The following is a 23,996-nucleotide window of genomic DNA, read 5'->3' as shown; positions in this document are numbered from 1 at the left end:
CTTTTCTGAACAAATTTTTTTGCAAGATTTGTGAGTTAAATCAGCCCATCTTGAGGTCAAATAGCAAAGACTGTAAGCAGAGGCAGAAACAAAAGGGGCAGTGAAAAGGACGTTGGATCATCTTGTTTTGACAGCAGAAATCCCTCAGGATCCTCAAAATCACGTACTCTAAAACCCTTACAATGCAGCATCATGACTGGAGTACACAATCTGCCACACCAAGTCTCCTCAAGCTTTCATTTGTGCTCCTATAGCTGTGCAGACAACCCAACTGAAAAACTGACATGGAACAGTTAGCTTGCAGCCAAATCAGCTTTTTAATTTAGCTGATCACGAGCTAGCACAAGCACTAGAGCCTGCACAAGAAGAGGAGCTGGAATATAATTTTCAGTAGTTGCCCCAATCATCTGTGGTAAGAAAGCACTGTAAATTCCCAAAAAGTGATACAGACAAATGTGAACAGGGAGCAAATACATCCAGACACAGCACACATTTGTCTCCATGCCCTTTCATAGGCATGCTAGTTTAATTTTTTAAAATCTGTCACACAATCTTTTGTCATTCTTTCTTCTTTTATTCAGCGCAAATACTAGGCTTTCAGTATTAGGCTCAGTATTTTTTCTCCCCTTCCTACACGCAAACACTGTAAACATATTGTTGGTTTTTCAGCATAAAACCCCCCCTTTTCCTAAGTATCTTTGCAGATTTTTCATCATGAATTAATTTATACAATCAACATTACACATCAGTACACATTTTCGGAGGGGGGGGACGGGGACAGATGGACACAACTACCTGCTTCCAGTACCTTTTTTTATATGCTACTTTCTCATATAAATACCTCTTTTCTTCTTGAAAAAAACATAAATAGCATAATGCTTTTATTTTATGTTCTGAAACAGAAACAGTAGCATAGAATAGTGTGGATACACACTTCATTGGTATCAAATATTTAACTAAAAAGGACAATTTTACTTCAGGGAAAAACTAATTTGGTATTTTATCAACATATGATTTGTACTTCAGAAGGGATGCATCTAGGATAAGCATTTAAGCATTGTAATGACAACTGCAGAGTTTGGAGACAACAGTAGCACCACATTAGATATGAATCAGCTGTAGGGGTCAGCACCCATTACAATGTTCATACAGTTTATTAGACTATGATCGTCTGTAAGAGTTTAAGAACAGTCATAATCGATCCAACCAATAAGCTCCAGCATTGACCAGTTCTATCTTTACTCAGAAAAGAAAAAGTAAGTGTGAAGGCAACCCTTCAGTACTTTATGTATTCCCCCAATTTCTAGTAATCCTCTTTTCATATTACGTTTGCTTTATCAAGACAAAGACACTTTAAATAACGTTAGAAGTCCTAAGACCTTTTGATAACCACAGGATAAAATTAAAGCAATTTTGTCCCTTAAAGAAACAGATTCTTCTTGAACACTTGTCTTTGGCCACCACACACTTATCTTTTGTGCTACCCCAAAATCCTAGTTTGCTAGGATTCTGCTTTAACCTCTTTTTTTCCCATCTCACAAAACACTGCAGAATTAAAGTGAGAACATTTTTATAAAGTATGCCAAGTCGCTGCACTAAGATCTTCAGAAGATTTTCACTTCATCACAATCAAGTCTTTCCAACCTTTTGGATTACTTGAGTATGGTAAAGCTCTATATCCCAGTTGTCGTTACAGACCTAAACAACCTTCAACACAGGAAAAACCTTTTCCAGCAAGTACACTAAGGGCCATTATAACAGGCCTGTGAGGAGAGGAAAAGAAAAAAAGGAAAAAAGGAACAAAGATAAGCAATCACTGAGTGGTACAGGTGCCAGAATTGTTCTGTTAGAAATGCATCTTCATCAGGGTGGAAACAAAGAGAGTGTTTCTCTAGATGACATTCTCACATACTTCAGTGTTTTGATTGTTTCCTTTCATTTTACAAGAACAGGTGTGCAGTACATAGAAGTATTTTGCTGAAGAATAGTTATATACGTACATGTACTGAACTGTAGCCTGTTAAACACTCACATTGCACAATACAACAACAGGAATCTAGGTGTCAGGTGTCAAGCATTTGTAGCAAAAACATTATGGTATGCCCGAGAGGGAGGGAAACGATTATCCCATTTTCTCCCATCAAATCATAGTCCCCTATGGCAAAGCACAAATTCTTTTTCCTTTGGTGGTGGGCAGCTTAAGCTACTCTTTGAAATGCTGCAGCTTGTAAAAGTTAATGAAAACGCCGCAATAGGCCAACACAAAAATCACTACATAGAAATGACGAGGAGAGTTCATGGGGACTTGATGGCCTACATAACACTTAACTGTTATCTAAAAAATAAACTAGATGGCTACTGATGGAAGGTTATAGAAAGCAGTGTTCACCACTGTACGAAGTATTCATCTGTGCATTGCCAATAATCTCAGCCTCACTGGGTCACTGCAGGAACCCATGGAAAAACTGATAGAAACAGCAGCAGATCTGAAGAGATCACACAAACAGACAGCAATAACATCATCAAGGTATTTTCAAACAGAAAAGGTATTCCTACCCAAATTCAGAGAGACAATGCAACATGATGAACGCCTCAGAGGGCATCTCAAGTCCCACTTAAAGAATCTCTTGTATTACTGACAGAGTTCGACTCCCAGTTCTGCTCAACAAAAGTGTTTTTCAAAATGTATGTTGAAGATACACTTCACAAATTATGGACATTAAGAGTTTTTCTACCCTCAAAATAAAGTGCTAAAGGAAACTAATGTGAATGAACAATGTCAAGTGTATGCAAGACAGAGCGTTCATCCCAACTTCTAGTATTACCCTGGGAGGGAAAAAAATTACCTTAAGACAAGAAGGAAGGAAGTTCAAACCATGCTTATCTTGGAGACTTGAAGACATAACTTAGGAATGAGTACCAAATAGCTCTCAAAGGACCCTATACAATCAAGAAACAAAGAAAGCCCAGATGTCGTGCCCTGTTTATCAACTTTCGAGGAGATTCAATGACACTTTACCCTTGACAGAACAGATAAACCTCTCTTTTCTTCTGCTTTTATTTTACAATCAAGTATAGCATTTCCCTCATATGAACCATCCTTCAAAGAACGCACTATGTTCTTCCTGATTCATGCTACCTCTAACTCCTGTTGTTTATGTATAGACAATTAAAGTGTCTTCTTTCTAGGGGGGGATTTTTAAGACTGTAAACATTATTTGGCAACTACATCCATGGTTTCTATCATAATAACATATTGACTGCAGTTTCATGATTCAACCTGCTGGAGAGAAGACATCTCTGCAGACCTCTACATGCCAGCCTAAAACTGTCAGTGGACTTCAGTCCAATTTCCCAATCTCTCTTGTATCAGTGCTGACATTGGCAGAAAAATCCAGCAACATGAGAACGGATGCTCATGCTCAAATGACATGAGCAATTAGTGCTATAGATAGCTTGAATTCCATATTCTCATTCAGATCCAGTTTGCTTCAGATTGAACTGGGGTTGTTCAGCCTGCAGAAAAGGAGGCTGAGGGGAGACCTCATCGCTCTCTACAACTACCTGACAGGAGGTTGTAGTGAGGTGGGTGTCGGTCTCTTCTCCCAAGTAACTAGCGATAGGACGAGAGGAAATGGCCCCAAGTTGCGCCAGGGGAGGTTTAGATTGGACGTAAGGAAAAATTTCTTTACTGAAAGAGTGGTTAAACATTGGACCAGGCTGCCCAGGGAAGTAGTTGAGTCACCATCCCTGGACAAATTTAAAAGACGAGTAGATGAGGCACTTAGGGACATGGTTTAGTGGGCATGGTGGTGTTGGGTTGACGGTTGGACTCGATGATCTTAGAGGTCTTTTCCAACCTCAATGATTCTATGATTTGTTCCAACCAAATTGTAAATGACCTTTCATTAGTTTTCTTACAAGCTAGCGTCAGAAGGGTTGTCTTGAGCGGTACTGGCCTAGGACCAAAATTAATTTCTGAAGTGCTGGAAGAACAGGGAAGAAAAGGCAAATGGAAGGTGAGTAAGAACAACAGTCTTAACACTGTTCCTAGCAAGAATATACAACAGGGGTTGTATTTGGAATATTGTAAATATTGGACTTTCATTACTGGTTATCATTTGAGATACTTCTAGAAGACTGATATCAAAGGCAGCATGCTTGCATTTCACCCCAGTGTTTACAGCATTACAGCAGTTGAGAATACTCTATATATTTCTCCTGATACACTGCTACAGGCCTCCCATTTTACAGAAGGAAATAAAGAAGCGGACAAATGAAGTAATTTATCCAAAGCCACAAAGCAAATCCAAGACAGAGCATGGAACTGACACAAACATCTTGTATCTCTACAAAAATAAGGAGGAAATTCTTTTACATTGCACGTGGTAGCTATACAAATGCAATTCCTCCATCAGCTTTAGTTGAAATACACAGCATTGATAGTTCTTTATGCTAGGATTATACCTCTCTCCGTAAATATTTCAGAGGGAAAGGGAAACAAGTTAAAACATGCTCAATTCTAGTTTGGGTTTTATTGTTTTAAAAACCTAAATGCTCCTTCCAAAATAGGACCTAAACTGAATCATAACTTCACCTAATAAAGAAAACAATGAAAGCCTTCAGCCTTACAAAGACAAATTAGCACATATTAGAAAACATATTTCACATAAAACAGAAGAGCACACAGGGAATAAAAAATGAATTTGAATGGCATTTAAACTGCACCCAACATGAAAGCAGCTCAGAACATTGTAATCTACAACCAAAAGCAGTTTGTAGGAAGAAAAACTTAACAAGCCACTGACAACATTACCACAGCTGTGGAAAAAAGACTTTATGAACATCAGCTGCATCAGGGAATGCTTGGACAATTTAGTGAGTGAAAAAATCATGACTACCACAAAAATATTAAGCATCATATTACTGTTATTGTTGTAGATGTTGTTGCTGGTTAGAGCTTATTCCAGTATACACCAGAGTCACAAAGATTTAAGAATAAATTAAGCTGCTGACAGAACTATTTGTCCTCACCCTTTTAAAGTAGGATACAGAGAAGTTAACATTCCCAGCCAACAATAGCATGCATCAGCTTTCCAGGAGAATGTCTGCTTAACCAGATGAACAGGGCAACTGTAAATCCCGTCCATCAAAGGTTAGCCCAAACCAGCCTGACAGAGAGAACTCCAGCATCAGAATGCAGAAGCTGCCCACATTTCCCAAAGCTTGATGAAAAGCAGGCTACAGCATAAGGAAGCAAAACATAAATTGTTCTTTTAGGCACTGATATGCTTGCTATATGTAAATGTTAGACACTGGAGAAAGAAGAATCTATTATTCATTACTGATTTTTTTGCTTCTGCAATCTCCTTACAAGTTTATTTTTGTAGGGTGACAAGAAAGAGAATGAACATTTTCTGAATATTAAGGTCTTTCTACTTCCTTATTCACAACTACTCAAAACAGCAAAGAACTGGGCCCACTTACAGATTTAGTATTTTATTTCAGTGTCTAATTTAAAAAAAAAACCAAACATAAAAAGGACACACTGTGGGATACCAATGCATACATGCATAAAACATTACTGCAATTCATACATCGTACAGCACATTATCTAGACCACACTAAAAATCATTGCTTCAGTAAGAGTAATATTATGCATCTATTATCTTTTTCCTCATTCTACAGGAAGACGACTGAACTAGTAATCTTGATTTTCCCACTATCTCAATTATTTAAGCTATTCCTATTAAAGTCTCCGGCAACCGAGTATTTGGGATGGAGTCCTGGGTAGATTCAAAACAACATTTTTAACTCTGCTCCACAAAAGAGTGCGGTGACCTGAAAGTATGGTAAATAAGATGCATTTGTGTAAGCAAAATTGATGGCATTAATGAGCATGAAACATTTCAGTAACATGGAAGGTGCCTTGCTGCCCTCCATATATAGGTAACTTAGAGCCCAAATGTAATTTGTTCCTGAATTCCTGGAGAGAGGCAAATGTGTAGACTCCACCCATTTAAAACACATCTGCAAGTCTTTGTGGAACCCTGACACTGCTCACTATTAATTTCTAACTAGGGAACAGTCAGTGCTGTTCTCTATTTTTTGCACTTGCATATCTACAGAAGGCAATCTGTTTTTTTTGTGGGTTTGTTTGTTTGTTTTTTTTAAACACACATCCTTCTGGAAATACTGCAGTCCAACAAATCAACTACCTTAGCTTTTTCTGGAGATAAAATTGTCTTTTATTTTGCCACTTATGCCCTTCAGCTACATCTGCTAGGACAGTATTCAAGACATACACAATCCCACATGACCCAGAGAATAGGAATAACAAGGTGGTTATTTAAACACCTCATCTTTTTCATTTTTCTGCAGTCTGTCCTATTAAGAGCCCAGATTTGACTTTCAGGCAGAAAAGAGAAAGACCAGTCAACTGATGCTGTATATCTTCACTTTTCCCTAAGACTGCGGTAATGGTTCTTCTAAGAGACAGGACTCCCCTGTTACACAGATCCCAGAAGTTCTTCTAGAACAGATATGCTGAATTACTCTTTAAAGTGCCAGTATTACTTGGTAATTGATAAGGTGAGGTCTTCTGTGGCCCCCCCGCCCCCTTTTTTTTTTTTTTTTTCTTAAATCAGAAGTCCCAAGAGCTTCACTTCTCATACAACTTCATGAGAAGTATTTTCAATGCCAGTTACCATGCCAGTTAATTTATAGGAAGAACGATGATGAGAAATAGGATGTTACTGAACACAATTTTGGTTTTAGCACAACATTTTGCTCTATGTATTTTTCTCTCCAAAAAACCCCAGAACAGTTCCTTCCATACACATCTTAAGCCTGTAGAGCAATCAGATTTTATAATTTTTACCTTTAGCCCTCTTGCATACCTTTCCTGAGTGTTTCCTAAGATACAAAAGCAAATTTCAATCCTCACACCTATGCATTTATTTGCATTCCAATGCAACAAAGGAAATCAGCATATCATCACATTTATCCAATCATGGCACAAGCCTTTTGCTTAAAACAGTTACACATTTAATAACAGCTTAGCACTTGAGGTAAAAGGCAGACCATGGAGAAGTCACTTTCTACAATATATTTTCATGCAAAAGAAGATCAGTCTTTTTGCATAAGAACACCTACACTGCAACCACTTTTGCAAAAAAAAAAAAAAAATCTGAGGTCCAAGACAGAGCATGAATTCCCACATGTATACGTCATCCTTTGTCCAAGAATTGAGGCACTTCCTCAAGAGAAGGCTAGTCCCCATCCAACCCAGTCTCACAGGTCATGTGAACATCCTAAACCCTTCATTGCTGGCTATTCTTAAATTCCCCTGAGTTCATTATAATGCGAAGACTCATTTTTATTCTAATGCAAGCCACAAAAATTCTGCAAACCTGAATGTGCTTTATGCAATTGGGAATCTTGTTTTTTCTCACCACAACTCAGGCAGACCACCATTATTAATTGGATGTACCACTACCTTTCTAAAATAACACCCTGGCATTTCTGCTTTGTAGGGCTCAAAGGGTGTTAAGATATCACAGTAATTTGATGTTAGCATCCCCTCCTCTTAAGCCACCCTGCATACTACAAATACAATGGGAAAAAAACCTTCCTCTTAGTCTTTCTTTGTTTTTCTCCTACTTGGAAAAGTTGTTAGACAGAACTTTAAGTGTTTCATATTTATATGCAGGAACATGGGGGGGGGGGGGGGGTGTTGGCTTTTTGGGTTTTTTTTGTTTGGTTGTTTTTTTGTTGTTTTGTTTTTAAAGCGGAGGCAGGCCTAAGAGACTGCTTTGACAGCATAATCTGTCACAGAAACTAATTCTGGGATAACTACAACTGGCCTTTCAGGACCAGACAGTAATCTTAAACTCTCCTCTCAGAATAAAAATTGAGATGTGCAAGCCATCACTCAGGATGACATAAGCCCCTTCCCTTTGCAAGAACTGTGGAGGTTTGTTGCATTACACCTTTTGTGGTATGAAGAGATCCAAGTCCTCTACTTCACTGCCCACAACCACATGCCACAGAAACTTTCCTGGGGGGAAAAAATCATGTATGCAGAAAAGGATAGGTAAGGCTGGTCCTGAACCCTCAAAATTCGCAAAAGTTACCATTCATACTCCACATCAAATTAATTGTTATTGCTTCTGTACATTGCACAACCATGCTTAGATTTTGTCCAAACTGCTGACTGAAAGGACACAGATGATTTAAGGTTTTGCAGTTCCTGAAAAATGTCTTTAGACATTTCTGGTATGTATATTCCCTGTATGAAACAACAGAACTTTTTGACTGCAGAACATAGGGAAGCTCCTAGGAAGCAAACATGTTATTTGGTGTACACATCTCCCATGCCCTAAAGTCTCAGTCTGAAGGGTTTGCATTTCAGTATTCCAAGGTCACCTTACTGTGGGAGGAGATGAGGTGTCATTAGCACTTCAGGTGGTATGTCCTGAGTCAGTAAAAGCAAGAACAAAGAACACTCTCACATATATATCTGTTATTTCACTAGAAAAATAGAGGAACATCAAATCCTTCAATTCCAAGTCAATTCCAACTGAATTCTTCAATTCCAAGTCAAATGCAAATGGTGTCTGAAAAACATGGCAACACTGACAGAAACTGTTATCCCATTTAAAATTTCACATTAGAATAATGGCCAAAAATATTTCATTTACTTCAGGGTCAAGCTTTCATAAATCATGTTTTGATCTCACAATCATTTTCTTCAACAATTTAAACTGCACCTCTGTTGGAATTAAAATATATATTCACAGCTATCCAGCACACCCTTCCAAAGCAGCTATTTATTGTTTGCTCTAAAGTGTGCAATGTCATGTTTATGGAACATTTATAATTACCTTCAATGAAATAAGTCAATGTGGAAAATCTGAGCCACTGATGCAAACTTGCAAATGTTTGTTTCTTCCTTAATGCAGCACAAAGTATTGCAAAAACTGAAAAGGCACCTAAGTCATTTAAGAATTGGAAATACAGGAATCTTCACCATTTTTGTCTAAATTACCACTTCTACTCACTATTGGAATCAATTACACAGGCAACTTAAAGTCAAGAAATGTAAGATCATTACATTTTCTTTCATGAAAGAGTACTGCATAAAGGAGATTGATAATTCTGCATTATTGAATAGGACTTCTTCAGCTCTCCTACTGGTTCTTGAAGAGCACCCTCTTTTTAAGGGATAACACAGCACAAGTCAACAAAGAATAGAAATCTTAAAACCCAAAAGACCATTTGCTTTAAATATTTATGATGCTTGTTTGTTTTTATAGACAAACACAAACAGTATCATGCTCACATGATGACAAGTGTGACACCCAAGAGCAGGGCCATCAATTGAGAAGACTGCCATGAAATCTTGCCTACACTCACAGTTCAGAAATGGAAAACAGCGTAGCGATCAGTGAGAGGAAAACAAAGCCATTAAAAGCTGAAGGGAGAGGGGAGGAGGGAGCACATTCCTACATCTCTAGAGGAAATGCTGAAAAATGGGTATAAATGCTCAGTGTACCAACCTCAAACCATGAGGTTTTACATAAATACTGCAATATACTTATTATCTCTGCTCCAAAATTTGAACCTGATTTTGTTTTGAGAAATTGCAGTGTTTTGCAGAAATCCCAGTAACATGGCAAATGTGCAAGTTTAGTAATTCAGTATGATTTTTGGTTTTCAGACATTATTTCTCCATTTATTAGTTCCACTACATAAATTTCATTACTGAATGTTCTTAACCGCAAATAATTCTTTAATTCACATTTTAACAATAATCCTTTCAGGCACGAATGTATACCTGCGCTGAGGAGGATCTTTTCAATTAATTGTGCAGAGGACTTGCATTGTTTCTCAAAAGTAACACTTCACCTCAAAAACAAGGAATCCCAAATGGGCTGTCAGGCATGACCTGATGGCTAATTCATACATGCAAAGAGAGGCTCTTTTATATTCTCTTTCTTTTCCCTGCTTGGCCCCCTTCTCCCCCCCAGTCAAATTAAGGTGCTAAGGCCAAGAAGGTACCTGCAGGAATCAAAAGGAAGCCAATCAAAAATACAGCGAATTGGCAAAGTAACTTGATACTCTGAAAGGTGAAGAAGATAGATAAAGATTCAGATCTTTAGAGCTTCTGGTTATCTTTCCTGGCTGCTCAGATGAATGGGCATCACAATGGTGAATCACTACTAAAAGGTTTTCTGTTAGAGGGATCACTGGACCCTCCTTTTATAATCAGCATTTTCCAGTTCCACCATCCTTTTCTATCATCCAAGCTCTTTACTTGCTTAAAATGACCAGAGGGGAAAAGAAAGAAAACAAATACAGCCTCATGTAGAGCTTTCATTACTCAGTAGTAAAAGACTCATTATAAGGTGGGTTTCACCGCCAGCAACATGGTCACGTTAAAGAATATTTAGGAAAACAGTCTACTACTGTAGAATCCAAAGAAGAATTTACTATGATTTTCACTTACTTTCAAGCTCAAAGGCTTGAAAATACCATTTCAAGGTGAAATTCTGATTTATTCCCTTTGCTGTTTTCTACAAGGTTCCCATTTATTTATGCACATAAGAGAAATTACTGTAATATACATTCTGCATTCCACACAGATTTTAAAGAGACCTAAGCTTATTCAAGACATTTTAAAAAAAAATTAAGGCAATCAAAATGAAAATTTGAGTGCAGTTCTCCGCAAAGTTACAAATGAACATGAAAATAATGAACATAAATCTGAAATTTTTATAAAATCCAATTTTATAAGACCCCGGTGTTTATATTTTAGTTAGATAGCAAGAAGCAGCATGCATTCAACCAGGCTATAGCATTTAAAATCACAACCTAAAGCCACTCCTAACTGAGCGATGCTCTCCCAGCCTGCGTGACTTTACAGTTCAGGAAGGACTGAACCCTGCTCACTGCACTGTGCATTAGATGCAGCTGCCCTCTGCTGTCTATGACTCCCACACAGCACAGCTGGGATGCACACATCTTTGTCATCCAGTTGATGTTTTTCCCCTTTCACTTCATATACTATGTAACTTTACGTTTACCTGCAGATGCACAGTTTAAATAATCTTCTCATGGAGCTGCTTTTCAGTGCTAAGCAGAAACCGGACTCTGCATACAAACTATTACTATTCCAGCCCATCTTTCTGCTCTGCTAGCCTTAAACTACCTGTTCTGATTAAAACCTTGAAGTTTTCAGCTCCAGCCATAATTTTAACTTCTTGAGCCAAGAGCACTTTTCAGCTAAATTAAGTCCCCCATGATACCACTGGGTAGCACAATCTCAAGGATGCCCTGCTTCACCTGTACTTCCCTTGCAGATCTCCCCAGGAACTTCAAGAATATCACCAGTATCAAGCACAAGTGTGGGGGGGCAAGCATTTTTTTTGTGTTGTACTTCTAAAAGCTTTACAAGGTCTAACCAGGAAAACATATTTACTTTTCACTTTCTTCAGAGTGTTGGGCCTGGGCTGCTTTTTTTTTTTTTCCCCCTCCCTTAAATTTATTTTCTTTAGAACTAGGAAGGCTAAAGATTTAACTTCTCCATACGAAAGCAAAAATTCTCACATAGCTATTCCATTAGTCTTTCAGCAAATGGTAACAGATAGCAACGCTGCTTCTAAGCCACCTTGCGTTTACAGAATCCTATTTGTAATTCGTCTCCCCAAATGACCTTCCTGACAAACTTCCCAAAAATGTACAAAACCACAAGTAACACACACTCCCACATCCTCCCAAAACTCCTCGTTACTTTTATGAACAAAGACAGGCAGAAAGGCTTCTTCTACCACCTTGCTCAAGACAACACAGTGGGAAACCTCGCGACACTAAGGTGACCCTAGCAAGACAGCTGTGGCTGCCTGCATTGACAAAATACTGATTTGACGTATAGACTGGGAACAGATTTTATAACAACTAATTCCATTGAGTTACTTTCCACTTAGGACACCGTTTCAAATCCAAGAGAGGCAATCTGGTTTTGGATGTCGTGAGAGTGAAGTGTTTGAGGCTTCATTTCTCAGAAGGCAAACAGGTGAAACCAACACCTTCCTGCACATTCTCAGCAAGAGACAGAAAACCAAATGATTAAAAAACAGGACAATAAAATAGGATTATCTCCTGGTTAGTTTCAAGACTTACTTCCTGATCAAAGAATCTACTGCCAGCATCATGCACGCCTGGACTTCCTTTATCCTGTCTTGATTCTTTAACCAGGACTCCTTCAACAGCACCGTTAGAGATACACTACAGTTGCATTTTACAGTAATGAAACTCTCCTCCAGTACTGAAAGTTTCAACAGCTTAGATAAATGCCAAATATTTAAAGCTACTGGTCTAATCAGAAAAGTTCTCATAATACACCAACCTCACGTCAGTCCATGTTCTAGACATTTTTGAACAAGTCAACAGGTCACAAACACAACAATAGCTAATAAGCAGATCAATGCTGTTACACAAGAGACTGACTCTTTCACCGCACAAATGAATTCTGGAGTTGAACCATGGTAGCCCATGAAAAATTGGATAGTGGAAAGCACTATCCAATATGGGAGAGGGTTACTTTCTAACGATTAAGATGAATCATGCGTGAGCTTTTAAACCCTGCCAAAACAAGTAATACAAGTTATTGTAGAGATGCTTATGGCCACCTGAAGTAGAAAAGACACTCAACTGAGCCACCTATTCCATAGTTTGTTTTAAAGCTCATCTATTCTGTACTAGATTAGCTCCATTTCAGAGGGCACAAAATCCAACCTCACAAACTCTATGGAGATGGTAAAAGCACCCTATGAAAGAAAGGATGGACAAACCCATATACCGTATGAAGTTCCTTGTATATTATGGCAGAACTGCATTTAAGTACACCTCGCATAAATGCTGACAGCAATCTTTTTCCTTTATCTGAAATGTTACAATAAAGCTGATGCAACAGCATGTGCCTGTCCCTTAAAACACTTTCCACTTCTACCCACTAACGCAGGCACTGCTTTCTGATTATGTGAATTTTTGTCAAATTTACCTTTTATGGAAAAAGTGTTTCCATTAAGTTTTACTTCCAACAACTTGAAAATAAACAAAAAACCACCATGGTCTGAATGCCAATTTCTCCTCTATTTTTTTCTAGTAATAGCCAACAATCTAAACCCAGTTGCACTATTTTTTTCATTTGTAGCAGTGTTCTGGGTAAAACAATTAATCCTCTGCGATGGAGGGGCCTTCCCCACACAAAGTCTTGCTAAATACATACTTATAGTTCAGCTGCTGTTTTCCAGAAAAACTGTTCCAGTATAGCACAGGTCCCTTCTCTTTATATATTAGCAATGATGAAATATGCATTTCTTAAAGTGTAAAGAATCATAGCAATGAATATGCATTTTTATTAATAATCTGAGCTCAAACTAATGTTGCGCTCTGCTTTTCAAAAGGTCGGGAGTCCAGCTGTACTAACACCCATCATTGGTGAGGTGTATCTATCAGATTAAATCGATTACTGAAACAAGGAAATGTTGCATATGTATGTCTTGCTGAGGTACACTCGTGCTGTTAGAGCTGTCCAAGAAATCTGGAAATTAATCATATTTTCATCATTAAATGCAGGGGACTTTTGATTTATTCGATAAAGTAACATGATCATTTCCCTAAATTAGCTGTACCGCAGAGCTAGAATTCCAACCTATCAGTAAGGGTATTTCTACTGAAGTTTTAATAAAACCCGGTATCACTCACACTAATCATCTCTTTATGCTGTCACAGGTTTTTCCCAGTAACTTACTGAGCTCTAAAGAGCTTCTATTAACAGCACAGAGCCATACCACCTTTCCAAAAATAGAATTCAAGCCCAATTATTACTCAGATTTTATTTTTTTTTTACTAGCAGCACTTCAGACAGCAATAAAATGAAATGCAGATACATGTTTTTCCCTGTCCACTTTGTAAAAGTGGCAGTCATGCAGGAGATTTTCAAAATTAAAGAAACCGGATTATAAAACCACAAAATTGACCCAGGGCCTTTGGGCATACAGAGTACTTACAGTTATAATTAATTTTTTAGTGTGACAAGATTTTAAAACTGACTCCGGAATTCTGGAAGCTGTTTCAAATTTCCTCTATTCCAACATAGCAATTCTAATCACAAATGAAACAACTTAGCATTCAGTTCAAAATTAAAACTACCTCAAAACGTGTTAATAAATAGCGTATCTAAATTCTTGCTAAGCTGTTGTATAACAGGAGCGTACACAGTCCTGATCCAAGCAGGACAGGGCAGGCTGCTCTACCATCCCACCACCTAACAAGGCAGAGGCTGCAATCAGGGTTCCCACATTTCTGTCAATGACAAAAGTGCGGCCTCAGAACATGTCCCCACTTACTAGACCACACTGAGCTTGGACCATTCACCGCAGTCTTTTTCTCCAGTTCTTCTTGACACCAGCAATGCTCTCACAAGTGAGTAGTCACATTAATGAAACCCAGAATCGCCAGTAAGAAGTTGCATGGTGTAACACTCATTTCTGTGGATCAGTACTGGTATATACTTAAGCAGGCTCTGCACAGGAAGATGCAAGACATGTTCCTCCTGGGCAAGCCAATTCCAGAAGTGTTTCAGTGTTATCCTTAATTACTAGGATAGGGACAGGAAGAAGGGTGTCATTTCAAAATTAGCAGAATTAAAAGCAAATAAAGAAACACTGGGACAGAGGAAATATGTGCACAAAGATGTAGTTTACAACTCTGATGTTAAACAGTATTTTAAACACCCAATGTAAGTGTAGTTTGATTATCAAATTGTGTTTTAAAACAGGACACATCCTTACAGCATCAAACGTTTTTCTCACACATACAAGACCATGTGTACCTGCTTTCAGGATTTCACAAACAGACCTGAACTCATACTTAGTCAAAACAGTTGCCAAGTATAAGCTGTAAAGGCAGAAGCAAAACATGAGAACAGCATCAAAAGAAAAGAATTTACCGTTAAAACTAAGCTGAGGCTGGAGTTCTGAGCAATAAGGCAAAGTAATTATACATGTGGTAAATGCAAGAAAAATTAAATTACTGCAGGGCAGATCTGACATCTGTGCTAGCAGCGGTGCTACAGATCATTAGTTATAGGCATTTCACACCAAGTGCTACAGAAGATAATTTAAGCAATGATGACACTAGCTCTTTTCCATCTCTTACCCTAGTAACATTCTTTTTTCCATTACAGGGGCTACTTCTTCCAAGACTGACCTCTTAAACATTTTATGTGTTAATGTTTGAGCAACCAAACTGTACTTACACAAGCTTTTTTAAATAAAAACCCACAGTTTTAATATTAAAGTACATTTATATTTTATGGTATCTTAAAACAGCAGCTACGTGCAAAGTTGTAACAAGTCAATTAAAATTTAACTCCCTGATGAATTTTAATATTGTGTCCTTTTAAAATATAAATAATTTAGCATTTTCGCTAGCTAAAACCTAAATATTTTTTCCATTTATGCTGTAATTAAAAGACCTATTCATTTGTCTCTAGCACTGTACAGCTTTGATTTAAGAATCACTCCTCTTCCAAATTAGAAAGACTTGCCCAAAAACTAATTCAGAAAACTATTTCTGGCAGTGTATGGGAGGCTACCCTGCATTAATTTTGAAATTCCAGATGCTAAGTTATTTAAAGAAATAAGTATACACACACGTATGTATGAGTTAACCTGTAGTCTCTAAAGTTGACCTGAGGACACAGCTGGGAGACAAATCTCATGAGGCACATGCTCTGTCAGAAACCTAGATGGTACTAGAACATGTCTAAATTATTCCTGTATGGCCTAAGATGTAAAACAAAAAACAAACGACTATAATTCCCCCACCCCCCCCGGTAATTTTTTACGTAGGCATTGCTGCCACCATATGGCCAAACAGCTGAACTACACCTACCCTTCCTCTGCACCTTGCAGATGCTAACCTGCTCAGCACACTACACCTTCTACAAGCCCTCTCATTCCAACTTTCTACTCCACCCTCTCACAAAGCCCCATCGTTGCCACTGATTTCCCAAATTACTTCCACCTAAAAGAAGATTAGAAGGAACTTAAAGCATTCAGATCTTGCTGACAGTCTCTTCCAAGTATAGGACACCAGCTGTAGGAACAATTCAGTGTTGTAGAATTATGCCAAACCAATATTCACAAAGACAACAGAAAAATCTTACAAGTGCCAGTCCAGGTAACTGAAGCCTAACTGATGTGCCAAAAAAGGCTGAAACAGTTCCTTTCCTGAAGTGCCCTCCTTGAAACATCCTCCCAGAAAGCCTGCTTTTAGAAAGCTGGACTCGGCACACTACGCTGTTGCCTTGCAGAGGCTCAGCAATCTCCGAGCAGGTTCCTCATACTGAAGAGACATGGTGAGTTAAGTCACCACAGAAAGGGAGTTGCATAATTTCTCACACACAACAAGCAGGAGTCTACATTCATTCCTGTTTATTAGCTCTTATGAACAGTAGCTTGCTTCATACTTAAGTTTTAAAATACTTTCCTGTAAAGCCTGTTAAGGATTTTTTTTTTTTTAGTTCTGCTGCACATGACCTGGTAAGCTCATTTACAGAAGTGCCAAAGGCACCACAGAAATACCAGCATATGCCATAGCTGTGGGTTTAACTCCATCACCTGTGCGATAAGGCTCCACTGGTCTGAATAACTCAGCAGCATTCTTGCAGAGTTTGGACCTGACTTCCATACGTTTGCGCGTCACATTTGAAATAATCCAAAGAACCAGGTAGTCCTCAATAAATACCGTTTATAGTATCTTCACCCTTTCTCTAGGTGATCAATAAAGATATGAATTCTGCAGTTTATGAACCTATATGCTTGCAGATCACTTTTTATTTGCACAACCATTTCACCTGTAGCTTTCTAAAAGGGAGTGGGAAAAAATTGTATCATGTATGATGACAAATACCATATATCGTTTCGGCAAGGCCAGAAAGGAAGTCAAAATGCCCCAGGGCTTCCTGGAGAAAGCTAGGCTGCAGAAACCATTCATTCAACAGTCACTATCTTTGAAGGACTGCATAAGAGAATGGCTCAGTCAGTCAACTAAAATGTAAGGCAACTGAACAGTCCCTGCTTTCTCTTGCATACCAGTCAAGAAAAAGATACAGAAAAAAGAAAAGAAAAGGTGAATACACTCACCTTTTTTGCTCTTTGTGCTATATTAGGCGTTCTAGTGAGAAGTTTTTCAATCAGGTATTCTCTATTCTGCAAAACCAACATTCGGTAAGTTAAAAATCAACACAAGGAAAGAAGAAATTTCATGTAGATTTTAAGGCAGAGCAAAATTTACTCATAGGGTTAAACGTTTTACCTTGGCTTTCTGGAAAAATTTGCATTTTAAAAGTTCTGCTGCTGTGGGCCTGAAAGATCAATAATAAATTAGAACAGAAAACAAAGACCCCTCCCAGTGAATACAGTACAAGACGTTAGTTAAATGGTACGTCTCTAATACTTTTGAATTAGTACTGTATGAATGGGGAATGAATGATAATAGCTACTGAATTAATTCACACGTACTCACTTACCACACATGAAAAAATTAAGCCTCCCTACGGCAAAAATAAAAAAATAAAAAAAAAAAAAAAAGAAAAAAAAGGAAAAAAAAAAATCAGTCTCTAAGTTGCCAATTTTCCCCCTTTTTCTTTCAACACAAATGCATTTTACCCTTAAAAGAAACAAACAAAAGAAGTCAGGTATCATGTTCTTCCCCAAGTGACTCTATGAATGCAACTGAACTTTGCTCCACAGCAATAAAAGAAGAATTACATTTTCCAAACAGCAGTATCAATACCTGCTACCAGCATTCTTTTACTTCATTGATGTCAGCAGGTATTCACAAGAAACTATACTGATACTATTAAAATGATGCATAAACCAAGAAGAGTGTCATCAGGAGCATCTTCCAACCAAACAGACAAATAAAAAAATCAAAGCAACAGTTATAAGGTCAAAACTTAGACATTTCACTTTTACTCGCAGTTCTGTTCAAGCATCTTTCTTCCCATCATCATCAAGTTTATATTTTTGATGTTTTCAAGAGATAATCACAATCTCACAGCTACTGAAGTGATTCCAACAGCAGGATTTGTCTCCCCTAGCTTCAGGGATCTAAAAAGCTACTGCTCTATCCAAAGCCAGACTCTGGTACTGAAGCAGACTCTGGAGAGAAAGCGAAGCATCTCTTGGGATGAAACAAAATCCTCCAGGTTCTTTCCATCCTTTCCATTAGGAGCCCATACCACTATCCAAGACTAATTTTGACACGGCTAAATTTAGGGAAGCCAAAATCTCCAAGACACATCATTTCTAAATGAACAGAAGCCACATCTCCTATAGTTTTCCATTTGAATTAAAGCAAGAGACTGGATATAGCACAAACTAGGTAAGACAGTGGAAAGCTTCAATTTGGAAAATTTCAGTCTCAAAAAAAACCCTCAAAATCTGAACTAGTTTATTTCTCTGAGGACACATCTGAGGAGTAAGTGAAGAAAAGAGGAGTAGTAAGTAGTGTGTATGTATATATTGGTTCACTCCCGCTAGAAATAATGAAAAAACTCTTGCCATCAACAAAGAGCATCCCACTTAGACACAGACAGTAGTTCCATAGAGCACTACTTCTTCTTCCCCTCCAAAGCACCAAACTCCACAATAAAGGAGATTTTAGTAGTGGTACTGTGGAGACCACCAGGCTTAGCAGTAATTCACACATAAACCTTGAATGAGCAAAAAGGAAGGGGAACTTTAAAAAAAAAAAAAAAAAATCAGTTTCTGTGTCAAAGTTTTAAAGTTTATCGCAAATTAACTCTGAACTTCAAGACAAGTTTCAGTGATCCAGTACCATCACATCTCATAACAGGGATATGCACAGTTAAAAGCTAGAATCTTAGTAAAGTTTTATCCGAACTAGTGTTCTCCATTCCTCTACCATTAATTATGCCAGACACTTCTGAACTGGTCTGGACATGCTTTCTGGGCCTGTTTTCCACACAGGCCACGGCAGTGAATTGCAGCTGAGGACTGTAAACAGCATCCTTGGCACTGGGGAGAGAGAGAGAGAGAGAAACACCCACACACTGATCCCCAAAAGAAAAACCATCACGGTCTGAGACAACAACAGTGCAATGCCAGTCCTAGAATTTGCCACAAAGAACAGGCGCTTCTCCCACAATTGACGTGACAGCTATGGAGGTATCTCCGTGCAAAACTAAAGCCTGGCTTGGGAGAAACATAAAAAATAGCAATGACCCCACAATATAAGGATACTCGCTCCTTGGTTAGAGTAACTGCCACACAGATCTAATCACCTATCTGCTAGTTTAGTTGTTCAATACAAGGCAATTCTGAGTATGAAGATACTGCATGTGTTTAAATATCAGTGTAATAAATTAGTGTAATTAGTTTAAACACTAATGTTTCAACACTGATGTCATAACTACAGATCAGGTAATTCAGCACTATGTATTCAAGGAGAAAAGGAAAACCGTTTTAATTATTTACTTCTCATGTTTCCATACCAATTTAATCTTGCCTTGAAAACTGCTGGACACTGGAAGTGAAAAGAAGCTTGATTATCCAGAACACATTTCACTCTTATCTGTAAGCAGCCAAAACTGCAGAGCTAAGCTTAAAGCATCAGGACTTGCTACTAAGACCACCAATTGTAAGGGGTTTGGGAATCTGAAAACAGTGCACAAATGATCCTTCAGTGAAAAAAAGAATTTGAAGGATTTCAAGAATAAAGATACTGCCACGTAATCTTTTTTCTTAATTATACTTGTTCTCTAGTATTGCTGCTGCACCTTTTTGACTTGACTCCCTACAGCAATATCCTGGACTTAAGCTAGCGTAACATCAGTGAAGAGAAGTACACACCATAAAAGACCCACCCAGTACTCAATCAGAACAATCTTTTTTCCCCAGAAATACCAGCTCTGAAACTCTTCAAAAAGTGATATATTAAATACCCCTAGGAAATAATTTTAATTAGAATGTGCCTCCTCCAACTCTTCAGCAAAAGAAACCTACAAAAATGGGTCTGCATAAAAATGAATAAAGGATAAATAAATTAATCGTTCTGGGAACTTGAGACCTCAGCAATGGTTTTAGAATAGATGATTCATATTTTCATCATCTTGCCTACCCCATTCACAAAACATAGCAAGAAAGAACAAATCACAAAGATATTATGACATGCAATTGCTTACATAAACATGAGGAAAACTCTAAACAAGCTTGGAGCCCCTAACTTTACAGTAAAAAATAAATACCTCTTAATAAGTAATTTTCTCTGGAAATACCCACGTTAAAGGCAATACTAAGCTAATGTCACAAAATGAGAAAAATCAACATAAAATTATTTATTTATTTTTAATTTATTTTAAAGGCCAAGAGACTGATATGTTTGGTTATAAACAGTTCTGTCTGATCAATCTGAACAGTCTTGTTAGACTTATGCACAATATCAAGATTCATATGCTGCCTCAGATAAGAAATTAAGATGTAGAGCAAGGACTTTTGTGTGATCAGATTTTAATTCAACAGTATTTATATTTATTTAAATATAAATAAATCAGGTTAACAACCCAGAAGAAGAAAACTTAAGCGACCATTAAAAGGCAATTTCTTCTCCCCAGATGAAGATGACTGAAGGCTACTACTTACAAAATTCAAATCATGCACTTAATTTTGATGTTTAAATGCTGGAACTTTAAGAAGTCTGTATATTTAAAAAAAAATTCCACTGTACATGGCAATAATGACCTACCTTTTGGAAGGATCTTTTTGAAGGCATAATGAAATTAGTTTTCTAAAGGATTTGCCATACTTTTTCATCATCTCCTTGTCCTCTACACCTGTCTCTAACGTGGGAGGGTCATTTTGAAGCGTCAGCATTAATACCTACAGTAAACCCAAAAAAGAGGTACTGTAATCAAAATATGTAGAAATTAAGAGAATAAATATTCCACAGAATACATATATTTAGATATCTTGAGTTGCTATTGACAATGAAGTAGTGCTAACTATCTAGCAGCATTAATAATACAGCTAACAGCATTAAGTAATACAAAGTGTTAAGTAATACAAACTGATTGTTACTTTCATAGGAGGGTATTTGTGATAAGGTGCTGCTCCTGTTGCTAACTCAATGGCCGTTATCCCAAAACTCCACATATCAGCCTTGAAGTCGTAACCTCGCACCTGGCATAGAACCAGAAAGGAAAAACAAGGTGATGTCGTCTCAAGTTCCAAAACATTAAAGACTGAAAGTATTATTTTTTTTAACAATAGGAATACCTGCTCCATTACTTCAGGGGCCATCCAACATGGAGTACCAACAAATGTTTTCCTTACTTTGTTACGAGTAACATCACCTCCCGTTGCTAAAAATGCACTAACGCCAAAATCTGGGAAGGGGGAAAAAAAAGTAGAAATCTATTAAACTACCAATAACAAAGCAAAAGTTTTACACTTTAGAAATTAAGTCAATTCATAAAGGTCTACTTATAGAAACTCTCCATGGCAGAGCTTACCTTTGTTTCATGGCACACTGTTCTTGAAATGCTACGGAATAGATGGTATAGTTTTATCTGGGAGATCTGCACTAGGACACCCTCAAGTTTCCTAGCATGCGTCTTCCTGAATATGGTTACAAAGGACTCCAGTACGTCTGCCACTTAAGGCTTTCAAATGTGCACTTTGAACCAATGTTTGAAAGGTTTGCATCTGCTATTCTTCAAAGATAAGGCACTACTTCTGTATAGCTACTAAATTTGAATGCAATTTGAACAAGAGGGATTACTATCTATAACTTAAATACTTACGGAGATTTGACAAATCAAAGATAATCAGCGAAGTGATCAACAATATATATTTAATAGTAGACCATGACATGAAGTTTTTTCCAAATTCCAAAACAGCAAAAAACCTTAGTGTTCTGTTAACCTGTCACTACGCCAGTGACAGCTGTAAGGGAGAGGTAGAGGATAAATGGAAAAAGAGGAGCAGATTACCAATGTATGGAGAAATACTGTCATTTTGAATGGAGCTACATGAAGAGTATTTTAGACTGTGCTATTTACAATCCGGTTATACTGAAATCAAGTAGTTTACTATAGACCTACTTCAATTTTTGTTTTCCTATTGTTTTCCTATTGTTCCCTGACTTTAAGGTTGGGGGAGGCGGGGGGAAATAAATCAGTAACTACAGAAAATGTAGTTTTATCATTACTTTCCACTAAACAACCATTAAGCATCACAGACTCAAATTCTGGACCTCTTCTACATCGCTAAAACACACAGAAATACAGTAGACAAGTAAGAAGCAAGCCTCAAACAATATTCTTTAATTTTCCCTGCAGCTTGCGTGATGAATAAAAAAAACTTTTTTTTTTTCCAAAATCTGTAAGTTATAGAATAGACAAGTTTTGTTTGTATTTCTGAAAAGCATGAACAGCCCCAGAATCACCTACTTCTAATTTTTTAATGCCCTAAAAATCAATGCTGGTATTAGTGACAGTTTTCTGAAGAGGAACTACTGCATATAAGGAAAAGCTGAATAGGCAGAAATCAAAAATAAATAAATGAATACATAAATAAAGGAGAGATACAGAAAAAAATTTATGCCTTTTTAGTACCAAAGATAAACAGTTTGTATTGGACAATTGTTTACAGGCCCTTTCAGGAACTGAGATACATAGCTAAAATCCTGACTTGGGATTTTGAAGAGCCCTGATTTAAGTGTATTAGTAAAGCATTTTGAAATTAAAGGAATCGGAGCTGCCCAAATAAGCATAGCCTACAAATCATTTATTCCCTAACATCTTTTTCACCTCAGCCAGGGCTAGGCACTTGGCCAAGCCTCAGCCAAGGCCAACATCCAGAGTTAGGCATAGGGCTGGGAGAGAGACGAAGCCTATGGCCTCCAAGGGAGCTGGGCTGCAAGGAGCCCACTAAGGGAAGGCACAGGCTGCAAAAACATTTGTACCTGACAGCTTTTTCCACCTCAGCCAGGGCTGGGGCTCTTGGCCAAGCCTCAGCCAAAACTAAGCTCTAGGGTCAGGATTCAGGCTTGTGAAACAGACAAAGCCACTGCTTCCATGGCAGCAGAGCTGCAAAGCAGCTGCTGCAGGAAGGCACAGGCTGCAAAAACATTTCTCCCGTAACTTTCTCACCTTGACAGTGGCTGTAGACTTTAGCCTAAGGCTCAGCCAAGGCCACGTGTAGGGTTACAGTTAAGACTGGGAGAGAAATAAAGCATCAAGCTCCTGTGAGAATGGGGCTGGCCAAGGAAAGCTTGGGCTGCCAAACAATTGTCCCTGACAAATCTTTCTGCTCCATCTGGCTTGAGTATCTGAGGCATAGGCTCTGCCTATTTTTAACCAGATCTTTTCCAAACATTTCTGTGGGTATGGATTACCACAGGAGTGAACACCCTGAGAACCACTGGTGCAATGGGTAAGTTCACACAGCCACCTATGCACAAAACCGAAGAGAAGAGCAGGATCTTCTGCCTAGACTCCTCAAAACACACATTCTTTTTCTGACAAGTTTTATTGGAACTATCATTTCTTGGATGGACTAAATGCATCATACAGCCCATACCTTCTACACTTCCACCAATCTCTGGGTACAATTGCTCTTTGTTATATGTTCCTTACCTTATCGCACATATCTGTTCCTTTACTGGTTTATTTGATATTTTGACCTTCGCCAGGCAATTCAGGCTTAGAAGGCTGAAACCCTGATGAAGTACCAATCATCCTGTTTGCCCAAAGCACCATATGTTACAATCTGTCCTGGTTTCGGCTGGGATAGAGGTAATTTTCTTCCTAGTAGCTGGTACAGGGCTGTGTTTTGGATTTAGCATGAGAACAATGTTGATAACACACCGATGTTTTCGTTGTTGCTACGTAGTGCTTC

At 38.0% G+C, this 23,996-nt stretch overlaps 1 protein-coding gene across 1 annotated transcript in view; it reads right to left on the bottom strand.

Annotated features, from left to right (window-relative positions):
- STK39 (serine/threonine kinase 39) overlaps positions 1-23,996 on the bottom strand; it is a 114,323-nt gene that overhangs the window by 51,444 nt on the left and 38,883 nt on the right. The window contains exons 7-11 of the mRNA XM_019470900.1: positions 21,372-21,481; positions 21,174-21,275; positions 20,842-20,975; positions 17,389-17,437; positions 17,217-17,282 (exon numbers count right to left, since the gene is read on the bottom strand). Of these exons, the coding sequence (XP_019326445.1) occupies positions 17,217-17,282; positions 17,389-17,437; positions 20,842-20,975; positions 21,174-21,275; positions 21,372-21,481 (461 nt within the window). The remainder of the gene's footprint in view (positions 1-17,216; positions 17,283-17,388; positions 17,438-20,841; positions 20,976-21,173; positions 21,276-21,371; positions 21,482-23,996) is intronic.

The sequence above is a fragment of the Aptenodytes forsteri genome, unplaced genomic scaffold (assembly GCF_000699145.1).
Source record: "Aptenodytes forsteri isolate BGI_AS27 unplaced genomic scaffold, ASM69914v1 Scaffold255, whole genome shotgun sequence".
In the NCBI taxonomy this organism is placed as follows: domain Eukaryota; kingdom Metazoa; phylum Chordata; class Aves; order Sphenisciformes; family Spheniscidae; genus Aptenodytes; species Aptenodytes forsteri.
Note: the sequence above shows the minus strand (reverse complement) of the source record. Positions and strands in the feature narration are given on the sequence as shown.